Source organism: Sphaerodactylus townsendi, linkage group LG06, assembly GCF_021028975.2.
Source record: "Sphaerodactylus townsendi isolate TG3544 linkage group LG06, MPM_Stown_v2.3, whole genome shotgun sequence".
NCBI lineage: Eukaryota > Metazoa > Chordata > Lepidosauria > Squamata > Sphaerodactylidae > Sphaerodactylus > Sphaerodactylus townsendi.
In genome coordinates, this window is record NC_059430.1 from 25,271,378 (window position 1) to 25,287,476 (window position 16,099).

Consider the following 16,099-nt stretch of genomic DNA (forward strand, 5'->3'; position numbering starts at 1 on the left):
GCAGCTACTGCATGCTTGGCTGGGCCTGTCTCCTAGCCATGCTTTAATGACTGGGCCCATCTAGGGGGCTTAGCAGAATTGACCCCTCACTAGGGGCGTATCTACCAAAAATGGTGCTCGGAGCAAGTTCTCAAACTGCGCCTCCCTCAGGCTTTTATTATCTGAATTGTATTCCCCTGTTAATACACAAGATTGCATTAGCCTTTTTTGTTGCTGCGTCATACTGGATGCTCACATTTAACTTACTATCCACCCGTACTCCAAGATCTTGTTCATGCACACTGCCATTCAGTAGTGTTTCTCTCATCCAGAGAGAGGAGGGGAAAGGGTGAGAAAGGGGAGAAGAGAGATGGGGAAGGGTAGAGAGAGAAGAGGGAGAGAGAGAAAGGGGGGAAAGGGAGCTTTGAGAGCAGGAAGGAAACTGCTTCCACATATCGGCCAATCTGGGGTTTTGCTTCTTCCTCCACCCTTCAGGATACTCCTGTTTTCTCTCTTACAGCCTGTCATGATCCTAGGCCTAGAGTGAATGAGTGTGACCTACAGGCCCTATGTAGGCCTATATCAAAGTAGCTGGCAGACCTGGATTTCCCAGGCATACTCTGGGCCTTGTGATTGGGGAAAAAGAGTATTTGGAGGGAACGTTAGGGCCAATCAGGGTGAAAGGGGTGGAAATAATTATTAAAAGACCTTGCACAAAAGGGGGTGGTGATTCACTCCTAGGGAGCAGGCTTAGGATAAGCTGCTGCTGATGGATGTATCCCTGGGAAGGAGTGAGTTGATCTGAAGCCTGGTTCCAGGAGATGGCTAGGGACAGTAAAGATAGACTCTTTAGAGTGTTTATTATTTTGTTTACTGACCTTTACAGATCTCATTCTATATGTGGCTGAAATTGTTATAGACCTCTTTAATAAATTGTTTGTTATTCTGTCTGGGTTCTGATGCCTCTTTTGGTCACCTAGAAGGTATGCCCTTTTGGAAGAAGAACAATCAGAGGCAGAAAGGGTGCTCTGGACCTTGCTGAGTTAGGCCCATACCAGAGTGGTGGCAGCTAATAAAGATTCCCCACCTCCATCCCCCACTGAGTAACTCAACTGGTCTCACTGGGGCAGCACTAAATGTCACCACAAGCTCCTTTCAGTGGGGAACAGTGGCTACTCTGACTCCCTCAGGACTCCCACAGCCGGTCAAATAGGGCCAAGGCCATCCCCTTCCCAGCTCTGTCAGTGTTTGGGGGTGTGGTTACATCTCTCAGCTCAGTAACGGGGTTGGCAGCAGTAGGCAAGATAGACCTTAGGTGCCTGGATGAGGAAACTGGAGCTTTAGGTGGCATGGGTAAGTAAATTCACTATGGTGATGTGGAGCCTGGGTTTGTCAAACCCTGTGTTAGGAGTACATTTGTGTGCGTTTCTTTGTGGTCCATGCCATCTTTTAGTTTAAAATGGGGCTGTAAATGAAAACTCTGAAATAAGGCAATGTGACTCATGGAAAATGGGGCAGTATATGTCATGGAATACTTACGTGAGAATTTTGAAGGCAAGAATTGGGGCTTTGAAGAGGAGGGAGGAAACTGGTTTTGATGGGACTTGTGGTTTTCATTTTCATTGTGGTTTCTACTCATCTAATACATCCTCCTCAAAAGCTTTTTGCTCTTTGAGTATTTCAAGAGATTCTGGGTTTCATGGAAGTAATATTCTGGAAGTGCTTTGCAATTTTAGCCATGTGAATTCTGGCTCACGTTAGTTTCACATACTTCAGTGATTGGCCGGCGGGTCTCTTGCTGTCTTTGCAGGCAATGAGTACAATATTCTCTTTCCAGATGAAGTCCCCCGAAGACGCAAAGGTGCCAGATCTGAGGCATTTGGCATGCAGATGAGACAGCGGAAAGGAGCACTTTCTGTCAACTTTGTAAGTTTGTTTGGCTTAGACCCTGTGATACCCTCTTTGCCTGTTTACGTTGGGGAAACGCATTTGAAAAGGCAAAGCCCTGAATTCACAGTATTTTGCTAAGAAATAGCTGTAAAGTAAAAAAATAAATAAAATAAAGACGACTGCCAGTGTTGTTGTTAGGTTGAGAACCCGTCTTTTAGTCCAGCCTGCTGTTTACTGAAATAAACTTTCATTTAGTCAGAGGTTCTCAAATGCTCACATGATAAGAGATGCCTGTGAAATGACAGTTGCTGAAAACAGAACATTCTTTGATTGTGATTTAAATTTTATCTAATGTCTTTGCTGTTACTAAGCGGTGCCTCTCCTAATTTTGGGATCTGGCTATTTTATGAAAGCGTTACTGGATAAAGTGAATTTTTTTTTTGGATAGATGGTTTGCCATTGGTTATACACAGTATCCTGCATGGTTAAAATTAATCTAGATTCACTGTTTATATGTCACTCTGCTTACTTTGCGATTAAACAGGACTGATTTAGAAAATTAATATGCTGCCTCTCTGGAGATGTTACTAAATCGTGATGTGTCTCTTTTTCCTTGGACAATGATAATATCCAATGGATACAGGCAGTGGTTGTGTGTTAGATTACACGTACTAACAACTGATTTTGTTGGCAGTCAGTTGATACTGGTTTTAAGTAATCATAGTTTCAAAGCATAAGTAACATTTAGGAAACCTAAGCAAATCACATATTTCCTAACATAAATTTGAACAGATGCTCTGTTTCATACAGCCCCATCCAAGGGGTCAGGAGCCTGGCTGTGGCTATGCCAGGCTGCTGCTCCCATGGAGGCTTACCAGTGGTATGAGAAAACTTGCAACGCAAAAAAAGTGGGAAGCCCCCATTTGGCTTAATGGACTTAACACCACCTTTTGGGTGGTGTAAGTCCCAAGCCCGGGCTGCCAGTATAACGATGGCAGTGGCTGGGAGGGAGCCCATTAATGTTTGCCCCTCCCCGGATAACCTCTGCTACACCAGTAGTGGGGAGGGCTGCAGTGGCTGCATGCCTCTCTGCTGGGGCAAGTGCCCCCAGGAGGGCAGATCTACTGGCACAGCCACATACCACTTCCACCGGTGGATTCAGCTCCCGCCTTTTAGATGGGGCCGATAGGCAGTTAAAACAGTGCCCAAGAAAGTTTTGCGCTGCCCCTATGATAGGATTGTCTTACGTGAATCATGCTTGGTCATTGCCTGCTTCCATCATGTATGCTCTGTAAACTAGGGGTTTTATGTCTAATCATCTGGGAAGCAAGACACAGATTTCTCTGGAATGTCTTTATGATGAAGGCTGAGTGTTGCTATATTAGATGGAACATAGCATACAAAACAGATTTGCTTGCTCACCAAAGCTTGATAAATGCAAGTCATGCTACACTGAATGTTTTCTCTTCTAGGTCGACCTGTATGTCTGCTTGTTTTGTGGTCGAGGAAACAATGAGGACAAGCTGTTGCTATGTGATGGGTGTGATGACAGCTACCATACATTTTGCCTGATACCCCCTTTGCCTGATGTGCCAAAAGGTGACTGGAGATGTCCAAAATGTGTTGCAGAGGTACACTTTTGCCATCTTTGAAGTATTGGGGACAGCAAACAACAAAAGCAGCCCACTCATTCAGAGTGTTGCTTGCCTTGGAAGCTCCCTTGTAGCATTTGTACAGGAAACAGTAGTCTTGTGGGGGAATTTACTTCTGTTTCCATTATAAAAAGCTGCAGACAGTTGTGCTTTGCTCTGGCATGTGCAATTCCTACGTGGCAGTTCACGCATGGGGTTTATGCTTCTACTTCTGTGCACGTGGTTTGTGTGCAAGGCGTTTATAATGCTTGGAGAGGTCCTAATTCCAAGGGCCTGCCAAACAAAGATCCTGTCAAAGCATTTTTGTCTTTGCAGCTGATCTAGGTACAGATTATACAGAAGATTTGCAGCCTACTACCCCATGGCCTTCTTAAGAAGTGACCCTTGATAGTCAACGTTGACTGTAATAAATTGATTGATTGATTGACCCTTGATATCAGGTTGACTCATCGTATGCTCACAGAGCACTTTGCTATCCTCCTTCCCATATTCTTCATTTGAAGTGGGTTCCAACAGGTTCTTAGTGCTTTAAAAAGCAAGAACATTTGCACATCATCTCTGCTAAATATACCATTTGGCTCACTTCATTTAGCTACCTAGCTGTGGTTGCTTCTTCTGGAGAAAATGTAATGCCATGTGCCTTGTTGGGAGAAAGGTGGGGTACAAATACATTAAATGAATACGTGGTGGTCAAGTAAAGCAACTCTTATCAGTATCCTGCAGTGAGCAATTGAAGTGCTTGTCTTGATCTATCTTGGTGATTTTCTCTCTCTAGGAATGTAGCAAACCGCGTGAGGCCTTTGGATTTGAGCAGGCTGTTCGAGAGTACACCCTCCAGAGCTTTGGTGAGATGGCAGATAATTTCAAATCTGATTACTTCAACATGCCAGTCCATGTAAGTATACATTGGTCTGTCAGTCCTTATTATGGCACACAAGCTGTACAAGAGCAAAACAAACAATGTTAACTAATTACCTAAAATCACATCTCTGTAGCAATACCACATCCTAGTACTTCAACCATACATTTACCTGCCTTGCTGGGTCTTGTTATGCAAGGGGCTTATTGTTGTGGGGTCTTTTTCCTTTTCATAAGACAGGGTGTCTGGTGATCTGAAATTCTGCAAGTGGTGCCGATTTGGGTGCCTAACAACCATCCATGTAGCTGCATGGGCTTGCTTTTAGGTGGACAACTGCATAATTTACAATTTTATATTTGGCTGTTTGGTAAAGACGGGAATGAAAAGCTAGCACTTATGCAGCAGTATAGGGAATAAGGCTTCAAGGATTAAAAAGAGTGACCCAAGAAGATTAAGTGAGGTAATGACAGTAAATGGAGTCCTATTCTTTTGTTCACTAGGATATCCATCTAACATATTCCTAAATAGCAGGAGGTGTCAAACTCTTTCATAGTTTGTGGACTTTTGACAAGTATTGGGAATTGGCTTTTAATTTTGTGCGTGATCAAGTTGTGACCAAGTTCTATAGCCAAGCTGATGGGTGATTGACACAGTCCTACAAGGTGCTCAGCAAGACTTTCTGGGCATACACAGTCTGAACATTTGTCTAGTCCACATGTTGACTTTTAGTGATTACACTGTTCCCTTCTAAGTGCTTACACACTGTCTATCTAATGATCTGCTCCAGAATCTTTCCTGGTATTGATGTCAGGCTGACTGGATGATAATTCTTTGGGTCCTCCCTTTCCCCCTTTTTGTAGATGGGGATAACAGTCCTCCTCCAGTCCACTGGGACTTCTGTTTTCCAGGAGTTCTCAAAGATTATAGCAAGTGGTTCTGATATTACTTCTGCCAGTTCTTTTAATACCCTGGGATGTAGCTCATCAGGGCCTGGAGATTTGAATTGATTTAAGGTAGCCAGATATTCCTGTACCACCTCTTTATTCTGTGCTGAATTTCCCCTACTATCTTCTTTCCCACTTTCCCCTGGATGAGCAGTGTTTTCTTTTTGAGAAAAGACCGAGGTAAAGAAGGTGTTAAGTAGTTCTGCCTTTTCTCCATCCCTTGTTAGCATTTTGCCATCATTCAGTGACTTTATTCTATCTTTTTTCTATGGACATACTCCAAAAAGTTTATATGGTCCTAGCAACACTGCATTCTGCTACATGACTTGGCTAAATCCTCTACCTATAGAAAAGCGGCGAGGGGGAAGTGGTACAGAAACAACTAGCAATACTGGAAAACTTAAACTGTACCAAAACCAAAGTTACATGACTTCCTCCTACTGCATTACAATCCTCCAGTAATTGTGTTGTTTCCCCTTTGTCAGAGGCAGGAATGTCTTCCAAATGAATTTTTAACAAATCTGCTGAAACTTTTACTGAAAAAGAAGATTTCAAGTTGCCATATAATGGGATTTAGAATCAGTATAAAATTTTGGACAGTATGAACATTTGGACTTTTGCTTGAGGATAGTGATAACGAACTATATAGGTGCACAGTTGATGCATGTGATAATTTAGGAACTGTGTTACTTTTTTGAAAAGACAAGACATGATTCCTAGATTTGATTTATTGTATATAATTTTGTGTGACTTTGGCTTTGGAACAGTTTTGTTTTCTGGCATGACAAGGTTGGCTGCTGTTCCTATGCTTCCTCCAGGTATTTGGTATTTGTTGTTCGTTTAAATCAGAGACATCTGTTGTTTCCTTGATATTTTGAAGCAAATTATTTTGAAGCAAATTTTGAAGTACATTTCTGTATTGCCACTTTTTATGGAATTTGTTCCTACAAAATTGCTACATTTCAAAGATGTGATTTTTAAGATGCATTGGGGAGAATAACACCTGAAAGACTGTAATTATTACTCTGCATTATTTTCTACATAGCTCATAAGCTTCACACGTAAATTTGTTCTTACATTGTGACTTCTGTCCTTTCTAGATGGTTCCCACTGAACTGGTGGAAAAGGAGTTCTGGCGACTTGTGAGTAGCATCGAGGAAGATGTTATTGTGGAGTATGGAGCAGACATCTCGTCCAAGGACTTTGGAAGCGGTTTCCCTATAAAGGATGGCAGAAGAAAGCTAATGCCAGAAGAGGAGGTGTGACAAAGATGTTCAGCTTGCATCTAGTTTTGCATATAAGAAAACTATCTCTAATATATTAATTAGCGTGGAATGTGGTTAGATTGTATTTTTGGCCTGAAGTAAGTCCCATTAAGTTCACTGGGTCTTAATTTCCAGTCCATTTACATAGTATTGTAGTCCCTAATGTGACAACGGATTATTACCTTGGTAAAAAGAACAGATAATCAACCCACACTTGCCCTGTACTAGTTTTCTTTTCATTGTAGCTTTTTTCTTTACCAACTTTCCTTACCAACTTTCCACTTGGCAGGATTATGCCCTTTCTGGCTGGAACCTCAATAATATGCCTGTACTGGAGCAGTCTGTCCTTGCTCATATCAACGCTGATATTTCTGGCATGAAGGTGCCCTGGCTTTATGTAGGGATGTGCTTCTCCTCTTTCTGTTGGCACATTGAAGATCACTGGAGCTATTCCATCAACTACCTTCATTGGTATGTACTTTCATTGCATTATGAATATGGTTATGCATGTCCAGGATGGATGTGATAAGACAGTTCTATGCAGTTTAAATATTTTTAATGCAAGTTACACAAGTTCTTTACTCGGGGCAAAAGAGTTTGGCCCATTATATATACCTCAGGGCTATTAGTTGTGCAGTGGGGCTGTAGTTTGGTCTCAGCATTTCTGTTAATGCATGATAAGCCATTCGCTGCTTGCCCCGTAGCTGTTCGTTTAGTTCTCGAAATGACTTTCCTTTTCCCAGTTCTCTTAACGCCTCCCATTACCTCCCTCTTAAAAGCACAAATCTCATCACACTCGGTAGTTGCAAGCTATGTTGTTAAAGCCCTCTAAATTGCAGTTAAATTGATGTGGCTGTAATACTGTAAACCTCCCCCTCCAAGAAAGAGGCAAAACAACTCCCTGGACTGCAGGCTTCTAAAGAAGGGAACCTGATATTCTCTCCCCCTCCCCCCATACTTCCTGCTGCTGCTGCTGCTGCTGGAGGACAGAGAGGCTTGTTATTTCCAAGCATCCTCTGTTGTTGTTATATTGATATCTTGATATATCAGTATGAAAATTAGAGGTCGATGTGTTTTGGCAAAGCCTGTGTGAGTGAGCTTCTTTTCTTTGACCTGAAGGAGGGAAGGCAAGGACAGCAGTGCAAGGGAGTGGGATAGCTGGCTGTGGATGGAGGGAAGATTTTCCGGGGAAAGCTGTGCTGACTGGTAAATCTGTCCTGCTCCTGCAGCTAAAGCAAATTCAAATCATGGTAGAAGTGGTCTCTCTTGTAGCAGAGAGAATAGAAAGTGAGGCTTGAGGAAATATGTCCATACAAGAAATCTTATAGCATTGGACATTTGCCCACTTTTGTGTCTTATTAATGGCAGGATTCTTGTGAGGAACAAAGCAGGAATATATCGAGTCAGATCCCAGGGAATAGGGGTATGAAAGTAATGTCTGAACAGGCATATAGACAATTGCAGAATAAGTTCCTTGTGTCTGCCCCCTATTTCTTGGAACCTTCCATACATATTTCCTGAATGATGCATCTTCCCTTGACCCATTTCAGTCTGTTTTCAGGCCTGAGTTCGATACTAAGACTGCTTTAGTTGCACTGGTGGATGATCTTTGTTTAAAGTTGGACAGTGGACAGCCTTCTCTGTTGATGCTGTTGGACCTCCCAGCAGGCTTTGATACCGTTGACCACTCTATTCCTATCCACCAACTTGAATATGGAATTGGTATTAAGGATATAGTCCATTGGTAGTTTCACGTTTCTCTGTGTGATTGAACCCAGAGTCTTCGCTGGGGATCCAGAACCAACTGGGTGGAATTTATTTTCTGGTTGCTGCAAAGCCCAGTTCCCTCATCCATGCCCTTTAATATATATATGAGGCTGCTGAATGAGTTTGTTTGGAGCTTTGCAGCTGTGTGTCACCAGTATGCAGATAACACCAGCTCCACATTTCATTATTGAAGCCTCTAGGCTGTGATCAGGTGGTTAAGGCAGAACAATTGGAAGCAGACAAGACAGAGCTAATGCTGGTTGGGAAGACTGAAGGCTGATATTCTATCTAGAGGGTCTGAATCCACTTGTCCTAGAAGAGGTAATACTGGTTTTTTAGAACAGATTAACAACTTGAAGGTGCTCATGGATCCTACCTTGCTGTCTGAAAAACAGATTGCCATGGTGGCCAGAAGTGCCAACTGCATCTGATTTGCCCCCTGCCATGTTACCTAGACTGGACTGATCTGACCATGTTGTTCCAAACCTCTCTAAATTCATAGTTGGATTAGTGCAATGTGCTCTATATGGGAATGACCTTGAAGACAACCTGGATACTACAGCTGGTGCAGAATTTGGCAGTGCGAGTTGCTAGCTGCTGAGAGCATAACATTGCCCATTTTGAAATGACTTCAGTGGGTGCCAGGTGGTTTCCAAGTTCCATTCAAGGTGCTGATTATGCCATTTAAAAGCCTTTATGACCCAAGACCCACATATTTGAAGGACCATTTCCTTCCATTTGTTCCCGTGTACCAGCTACGGTCATCAGGCTCCCTTCTATTGGCTATCCCACTTGTGAGGGTGACCCATCTGACATCAGTGAGAGTCCAGGCCTTTTCCCTTGTGGCTCCTGCTCTGTGGAATGGGCTCTCTGAAGAGGTGAGAGGGGGCCCCTCCTTGGAGACCTTTAGTAGGCGCTATCTTTAGTTTTCATAGAAGATATTGTAATTATTACTTGAAGCTGCCTTGAACCATAAGGAAAGGTTTATAAATTTTTTAATAAATAAAATTACATTATTAGTGTGTGACTAATATGACACATTTCCTTTTTATTGTTTAGAAGAACCTTGATGCATATAACAAAATAAATCAAGCCTATAAATAGAGATTGAAAGTTTTAAAAAAATTATGTAAGAGTCCATCTGAGTGATCATACCTTTCTAGGTCTTGTCCAATTTGTAGATAACTTGATGCTTTTGAAAAGATGTAAGCTTAAAGTATAAATTATTCTTAATTTTTCCTAGTCATTCTGTTTTCTTAGGGATAACTTTCCTAAGAAATCTTCCAGGTTTTTACAAAACAAATCTGATGCTTATGAACAGGTTTCCTGCCTTGGTCAGAAGAATCTTTTTAAAAAACTGACAAACTGTTAGCATAGATTAAGGTTCAGTGGAACATCTCTGGTGCTAGAATGATGTACCTGCTTTTTTGCTGGTTGACTCAACTGCGGCTGTTGTAATGTGCCAGGGGAGAACCCAAGACATGGTATGGAGTACCTTCTCATGCAGCAGAACAGCTGGAAGAAGTGATGAGAGAGTTGGCCCCTGAGCTGTTTGAGACGCAGCCTGATCTTCTGCACCAGTTAGTCACCATTATGAACCCAAATGTGCTTATGGAACATGGTGTACCTGTGAGTAGAACCTTTGTCTATGTTCATCGCTTTGTATCTCATGACACATAGAAGGAGATGAAGTAGCATTGTACCATTCTTATAGTAGTTGGGTTACTTAGATTTTGTCTGTTCAGCTGTATGGTTTTATTCGTCTTGACTTTTTTAGCATATCCATATAGTCTCCTTCAACTGTAACAATAAAAATTGCCTTGTTTAAACACTAGACTGCTTTAATTGAGGCCAGAAAAATGTATTCATTAGGGGACCTGTACCAAGTATAGATTTTGTTGCATGTTCATTTTATGAGCATTTTTACACATTTACAGAGGAAGCGTGGAACAAATGAGCATTGGGAGGACCTGTTCCAAGCATAGGTTTTGTTACAAGTTCTACTATGTAACAGTCACTTGCACTTGTCCTATCTACATGATTTCCCCAACCTGTGTTCTGACAAAACAGTGTTTACTTCATTCCCAAAGACTGAGTCTTGCTAAATGATTCAGTAAGAGAGAATAGAAAGATGTTCCTTCTGAAATTCACAGTGTATGACTTGTGCACCTTGTATACAAAACTTTTGCATTCTTTAAAACCAACCCCCTTAAAGCCCATGCCCAATGAAGTGCTTGTAGGCTGAGCACACTGGGTGAAGCAGTTGCTCCAGGGAACGGGCATGAATGGGCGAGACTTGAGTTCGCAATTGTTGTTGATCATTTAACGTGCACTCTGCGAGAGAAAAGTGTGACAGCGATGCTTTCTTCTCTGAATCTCACATTTTCTTCTTGGTTTTGCTTCTAGGTATATCGGACCAATCAATGTGCTGGCGAGTTTGTTGTAACTTTTCCTCGTGCCTATCACTCTGGATTTAACCAAGGCTACAACTTCGCTGAGGCTGTGAACTTCTGCACTGCGGACTGGGTCTGTACCCTTCCATCATCTTTCCGACTATAGCTTATAACTTTCTTGAGTACCAGTATTGTAGGTTGTGTTGTTTGCTTCTGTTGTGATAAAGGGCAGCCAGGTAAAGCCTGTCTGAGAATGTATTTGTTTAGTTGAAGCTTAAGGAGCACCATGTGTACCTCTAGCCAATACGAATCATGTTGGTTTATCTGTTTGCTGATAAGAGATGGGCAGCTCTCCTTCCAGGTCTCTCATCATTAACATGGGGAAGGCAGCCTACTTCGAGTTACAGAATGTGGGGGTACAAGCAGTGGTGGGATTCAAATAATTTAATGACCAGTTTGCAGCCCTAATGACCGTTTTAAGTATTAAAAGACGATACATTGAAAGGTAGTTTATTATTTAATACAGTTAATACTGAAATAAGAGCAATAAGAGGTACATGAAACTAGATTATGTTATACGAAAGACTTTTAAAATATTAATGAAACAAATGGAAATCCCATGCTCCAGAGAGGGCCTTCTCAGCTAGCTGCTATGTTGAATCAGCAAGACATCAGAAGTGTTAGCCTTGAAGACCAGGCTGGCTGGTATCAAAGTTATGTCCAGTGGCAGACTCTAAAGTTAACATTAATTGTGCAGGTAGAGAAAATACCTGCTTGTCTTTCAGAAAACCAGAATTTTATGTGGTGGTAAACTATGTGTTTAAAAATGGAGGGGCTAAAACATGGGAGACCCTTCAAATCTCTGTGCAATTAGAAGTGGACTACAAAATCTACCCTTTGATTAAACAAAATATTTCTTTCAGCACCTCCTCCCTAAAATCTTCTCAATTGCCTGGCGCGGTGGCGCCCTTGGTTGGGGGCTGGGGCTTCCTCTCCACAGAGGCCACCTGGCTGGCCAGGGACCCAGGCGAGAACTGCTGTGTTGGCAGGGGTGGGGGCCTGACTGACTTCCTTCCATCCCCAGCCCCCCGGGGAGGCTCGTACCTGGCCACCCGGAGGCCAAGGCTTGGCATGGTGGTGCCCTTCAAAGGGCAGGTGCTGCTGGGCCTCTTTGCTGCCTGTGCCCTTTGAAAGTAGTGGTGGGATTACCGGTTCAGTGAACTAGCCAAAAAATTAGCTACTGGTTCTACTGAACTGGCCTGAACCGGCTGAATCCCACCACTGGGTACAAGGATTACTATCGCCCTGCTCTCATTTCCTTCATGTCTACCCACCTCAAGCTTGTTCAAACTGAAAGTGCAGTTCTGTGCTCTGTGTTGCACAATGTTATAAAACTAAAATATTACATAATTGCTATTGCAGTCCCCCATATGGAGTTGATTCTGACAGGTTTTGCTATTACAGTACCCCATACGGAACTAATCATGACTGGGTTTGACTTGAAACCTTGCAAAATGAGGCCACAAGGTGTCCTTTAGGGAAAGAAAACCTGGCACATTGTTGGGAAGGTGGAAACCTCATTAAATGTCAGTTGTCAACTCAAAACATTATTCCCCATTTTAAAGAATATGAAATGTGTTACAGTAACACTGTTCAGCAGGTATGTCCTGTTTATGAGGTATAGCACTCAAAAAAGTACAAGGTATAACACTCAAACAACTAAAATTAAACCTAGGGTAAGATGTAGCTGTGTACTTTAATATGCATAATTGATGTGTTTTTTGATAGAAGGCAAGTAAGTGAATAAAAATGTTTAGATAGAAGCCATCAACATAATTGCTCATAAATAGCACATATTTCTCAAGATCATTATACAGCAACAGAAACTGTTTATTTAGCAGTTTACATAGACTGTAAACCTGGAATTACATGCACTTGAGCTGCTGCTGGTCCTTACAGTGCACTTCTCCCCTTCCTTTCTGTGTCCCAAAAAACCACACTTAGTTTCAAATGAGGATTCTCCCTGCAAGAGGGGGAGGTGTGAGGTACATGAGCCAAGCATGTCATACTATTACGTAGAGATTATCATAATGCAATTAATAAGTGGGACTTTACATTTCTGTCTTCATAATTTTCCTTCATGTGCAGTTTTATTTTGTCCTTTGAACAGGGGGTAGCAAATCCTCTGAGTGTAGAATTTAACTATACATCTCTCTCTCTAGTACCAGTGTGACACTATTCTCATCAATTAAAACTTACGGGCTAGAACAATCTTAAGCAGGCTCCCTTTTGTTCAGGCAGTTGGTGCTCTCTGACGCATGTGCTTGGAACTGAGCTTTATCTTCGTGGTTTCTGTGCAGTCCCACACGGGACATCAAGAGGAGACAGCATCCCTAGAGAGGCTTATTTTCTGGCCTCCCTTCTCCCACCCCTTATGCCCTGTTCCTGAATTATCTTCCTTTTGTTTTCTGCTAATTATTTGGCTTGCTTGGAGTTTCTGTGGGAGAGACTGATTTCTGATTGAGTTTTTTTTCCCTTAGTTGAATTAAAACCCCTGGGATTCTTGCACAGCCAATTCCCTCATCTTTTTCCTCTAGTAAACTCCCAAGTGCTTGGACTCATAGCCCCTAGAGATTTTGCTGCTGGATACTGTGACCCACTTTATGCCTAAAATAATTGCTTGCCTCCTTAATGAGACTATTTTTACCTGTGCTTCCTCATCCCCTTCTGACTCCACTATTGAAGGACCAAGAGGAGGAGTTTTTGGGGCAGCTAGCATTTTCAGCATAACACTGAAAAAATAATTGGGCTTCTTTACATTTCTAGCTTCCCATAGGGCGGCAGTGTGTAAGTCATTACCGTCGGCTGAGGCGCCACTGCGTCTTCTCTCATGAGGAGCTGATCTTCAAGATGGCTGCTGACCCGGAGTGCTTGGATGTGGGGCTTGCTGCCATGGTCTGCAAAGAAATGACGCTCATGACCGAAGAGGAGGCACGCTTGAGGGACTCTGTTATACAAATGGTGAGCTTGGTAAAATCTGATGCGTTTCGCTCTCTGAAGTAAATGAACAGAAAGCGTTTTCCCGACAGTATCGTTGTATCATGGTTTTGTGTTGGTTTTTTTGCACCAGGGGGTTCTGATATCTGAGGAGGAAGTGTTTGAATTGGTTCCGGATGATGAGCGCCAGTGTGCAGCCTGCCGGACCACATGCTTTCTGTCTGCTCTTACCTGTTCTTGTAACCCTGAACGGCTTGTCTGCTTGTACCACCCAAGTGATTTGTGTTCATGCCCCATGCAGAAAAAGTGTCTAAGGTAGGTTGCTTTGTCTGGTTGCTTTGGTAGACCTTGACTAGAATGAACATTTGTACACGTCTGACAGAAATATCTCTACTGTTTTCTGGGTTTGGAGTTGCCATATGTTTTTGATGTCTCTTTTTAATTTTCTCTCCAGATATCGCTATCCATTGGAGGACTTCCCTTCCCTGCTGTATGGAGTGAAAGTCAGAGCACAGTCTTATGACACTTGGGTCAGTAGGGTCACCGAGGCACTGTCTGCCAACCTCAACCACAAGAAAGGTTAGACAATTTTGTCTCCTGTGGGAATCTATTGAGGGGCATCCTTGGCAACTAACAGAAAACACCTATAGGAGACTGCTGTATTTGAGAAAAATGAGTTCTCCTGGAGGCGATCTCGGGCATCTTGGATTGGGTGATTTCCAACCTATACTCAGGGAGGCAGGACTAAATGATGTCACTTCCTGTAGAGGCTGGAATCCATCTTAGATCCCCAGTATTACTTCCTGCCTAGCAGGGAGCGCAGTGCTTGTGAGAGGGCTCCAAGCTACTTGTATTTCTCTACCTTATTTCTACCTTATTTCTCTCAGCTTACTTCTATTCTCACGTGTGTTCTGTGTGTATGTTTCTGTCGGCTCCTGTCCTCTTGTGAATCAGCCTGTCAGTTTGTGAATCAGCCTGTCAGTTTTTTCCAACTGTCAGTTTTTCCCACCTTAATGGCTGCCCATGGAATCTGGCTCGCTCCTTCTCACCCCCGCCTGAGTCTTTTGGCAAGACCGCGGCAGAGGGCACTCAGGCAGCAACCTGAAGGGGGCATCAGAAGAGCAACAGTCAGGAGTCCTCGGCTGAGGCTCCGTCCACCCTGCCGCCAAGAAATCGGCGCCTAGAGCCCTCCCGGGCTATGCCAAGCGCCAGGAGCACCAGCGTCCCCAGTCGGACCTTGAAGGTGTAGCTCCCCAGCTCCCAATTTTTAAGTGTTAGCCAGCGGCGGCGTGAAGCGGGCGATAATGGCCAGGACAGAAGGCGGATGATCAAGCGGCCTCCCGGCAGTCTCCCAGGCAAGATCAGGGCCTGGTGGGGAGGCCAGCCCTTTCAGACCCTGCATCCTGGGCTAGCATGCCTGCTCCCGAGCTAATGAGTATGTTCAGGGCTGCAATGAGGGAAGAGATCTCCCTCCATGACAAGAAAAGAAACGGCCCTTGAGGCGCGGAGTCCGTTCTAGGAGGGGTGGTAGGCGCAGGCGTTCATCTAGCTCTTCTTCAATTCCCCACCGTCCCCAGCCCTCCACCTCCGCTTATGGAGAGCCCCTTAATGAATATGGGGAGGAGGAATTCAGTGAGGTGGAAGTGGGACATTCCTCAGAGCATTTCTCTGAAGGGGAGGAGGACATCGCTGAGCCAAAAGAAAAACTTATCAGATTTTTTTAGAAAGGAGGATTTAGCCTTGATTATGTCAAAAACTTTTTCCACTTTAGAACTCCAGGATTCAGCAGGCTGAGGACCCTGAGGTCTCCCATCCTCAAGAGAACAGTTAAAGGTGTCCCTAAAGGGGCCACAAAAATTTTCCCCAGGCGGAGGATGTCCCAGAAGCTTTTCCACTACCAGTACTTTGAAAAGAATTTTAAAAAGCAATGGGTGAATCTGGAGGCTAGTAAGAGTTGCCCGTCACATCTCAAGAGTCTATATATACTGCCCGAACACATACATAACATCATTAAAACTCCCTAATTGATGCACCTGTGGTTGCCCTCCAATCTGGTGGATTAGTCACCAAGGGCCGGGGAGGGTTCCCTAAGGGATGCCGCGAAGACCGCAGAGGCGGCGTTTTCCTGAAAAGGATTCATGACAGACTTGCCCTTACCATTAGGGCTCTAGCCCTAACCACCATGGCCCGAGGCCTCATCGCTTTGAAAGCCCGGGCTTCTTACAATGATCCCTCCTGAAGCAGTACTCACAGCAGTTTAGGTACTGGGCAGATTCCACCTTTGATTCTCTCCTGTTAGTCTCCAGCGCGTGGCAGGAGTAGTGGTTGGGAGACAGGCCTGGTTGAGAGCCTG

General features: G+C 43.6%; 2 protein-coding genes across 5 annotated transcripts in view; one reads left to right on the forward strand and one right to left on the reverse strand.

Annotated features, from left to right (window-relative positions):
- Window positions 1-16,099, reverse strand: part of B4GALNT3 (beta-1,4-N-acetyl-galactosaminyltransferase 3) — a 403,403-nt gene that overhangs the window by 154,962 nt on the left and 232,342 nt on the right. The gene's annotated exons all lie outside the window — the stretch shown is intronic.
- The window catches only part of KDM5A (lysine demethylase 5A), a 55,518-nt gene that overhangs the window by 15,072 nt on the left and 24,347 nt on the right, over window positions 1-16,099 (forward strand). For 2 of the 4 annotated variants that reach the window (XM_048500336.1, XM_048500338.1), the window contains 10 exons: window positions 1,790-1,905; window positions 3,342-3,500; window positions 4,297-4,416; window positions 6,425-6,583; window positions 6,879-7,060; window positions 9,823-9,985; window positions 10,763-10,882; window positions 13,576-13,770; window positions 13,880-14,061; window positions 14,201-14,325. In XM_048500336.1, coding sequence (XP_048356293.1) covers window positions 1,790-1,905; window positions 3,342-3,500; window positions 4,297-4,416; window positions 6,425-6,583; window positions 6,879-7,060; window positions 9,823-9,985; window positions 10,763-10,882; window positions 13,576-13,770; window positions 13,880-14,061; window positions 14,201-14,325 — 1,521 coding nt within the window. The remainder of the gene's footprint in view (window positions 1-1,789; window positions 1,906-3,341; window positions 3,501-4,296; window positions 4,417-6,424; window positions 6,584-6,878; window positions 7,061-9,822; window positions 9,986-10,762; window positions 10,883-13,575; window positions 13,771-13,879; window positions 14,062-14,200; window positions 14,326-16,099) is intronic. The other 2 variants (XM_048500337.1, XM_048500339.1) reach the window with 1 other exon arrangement.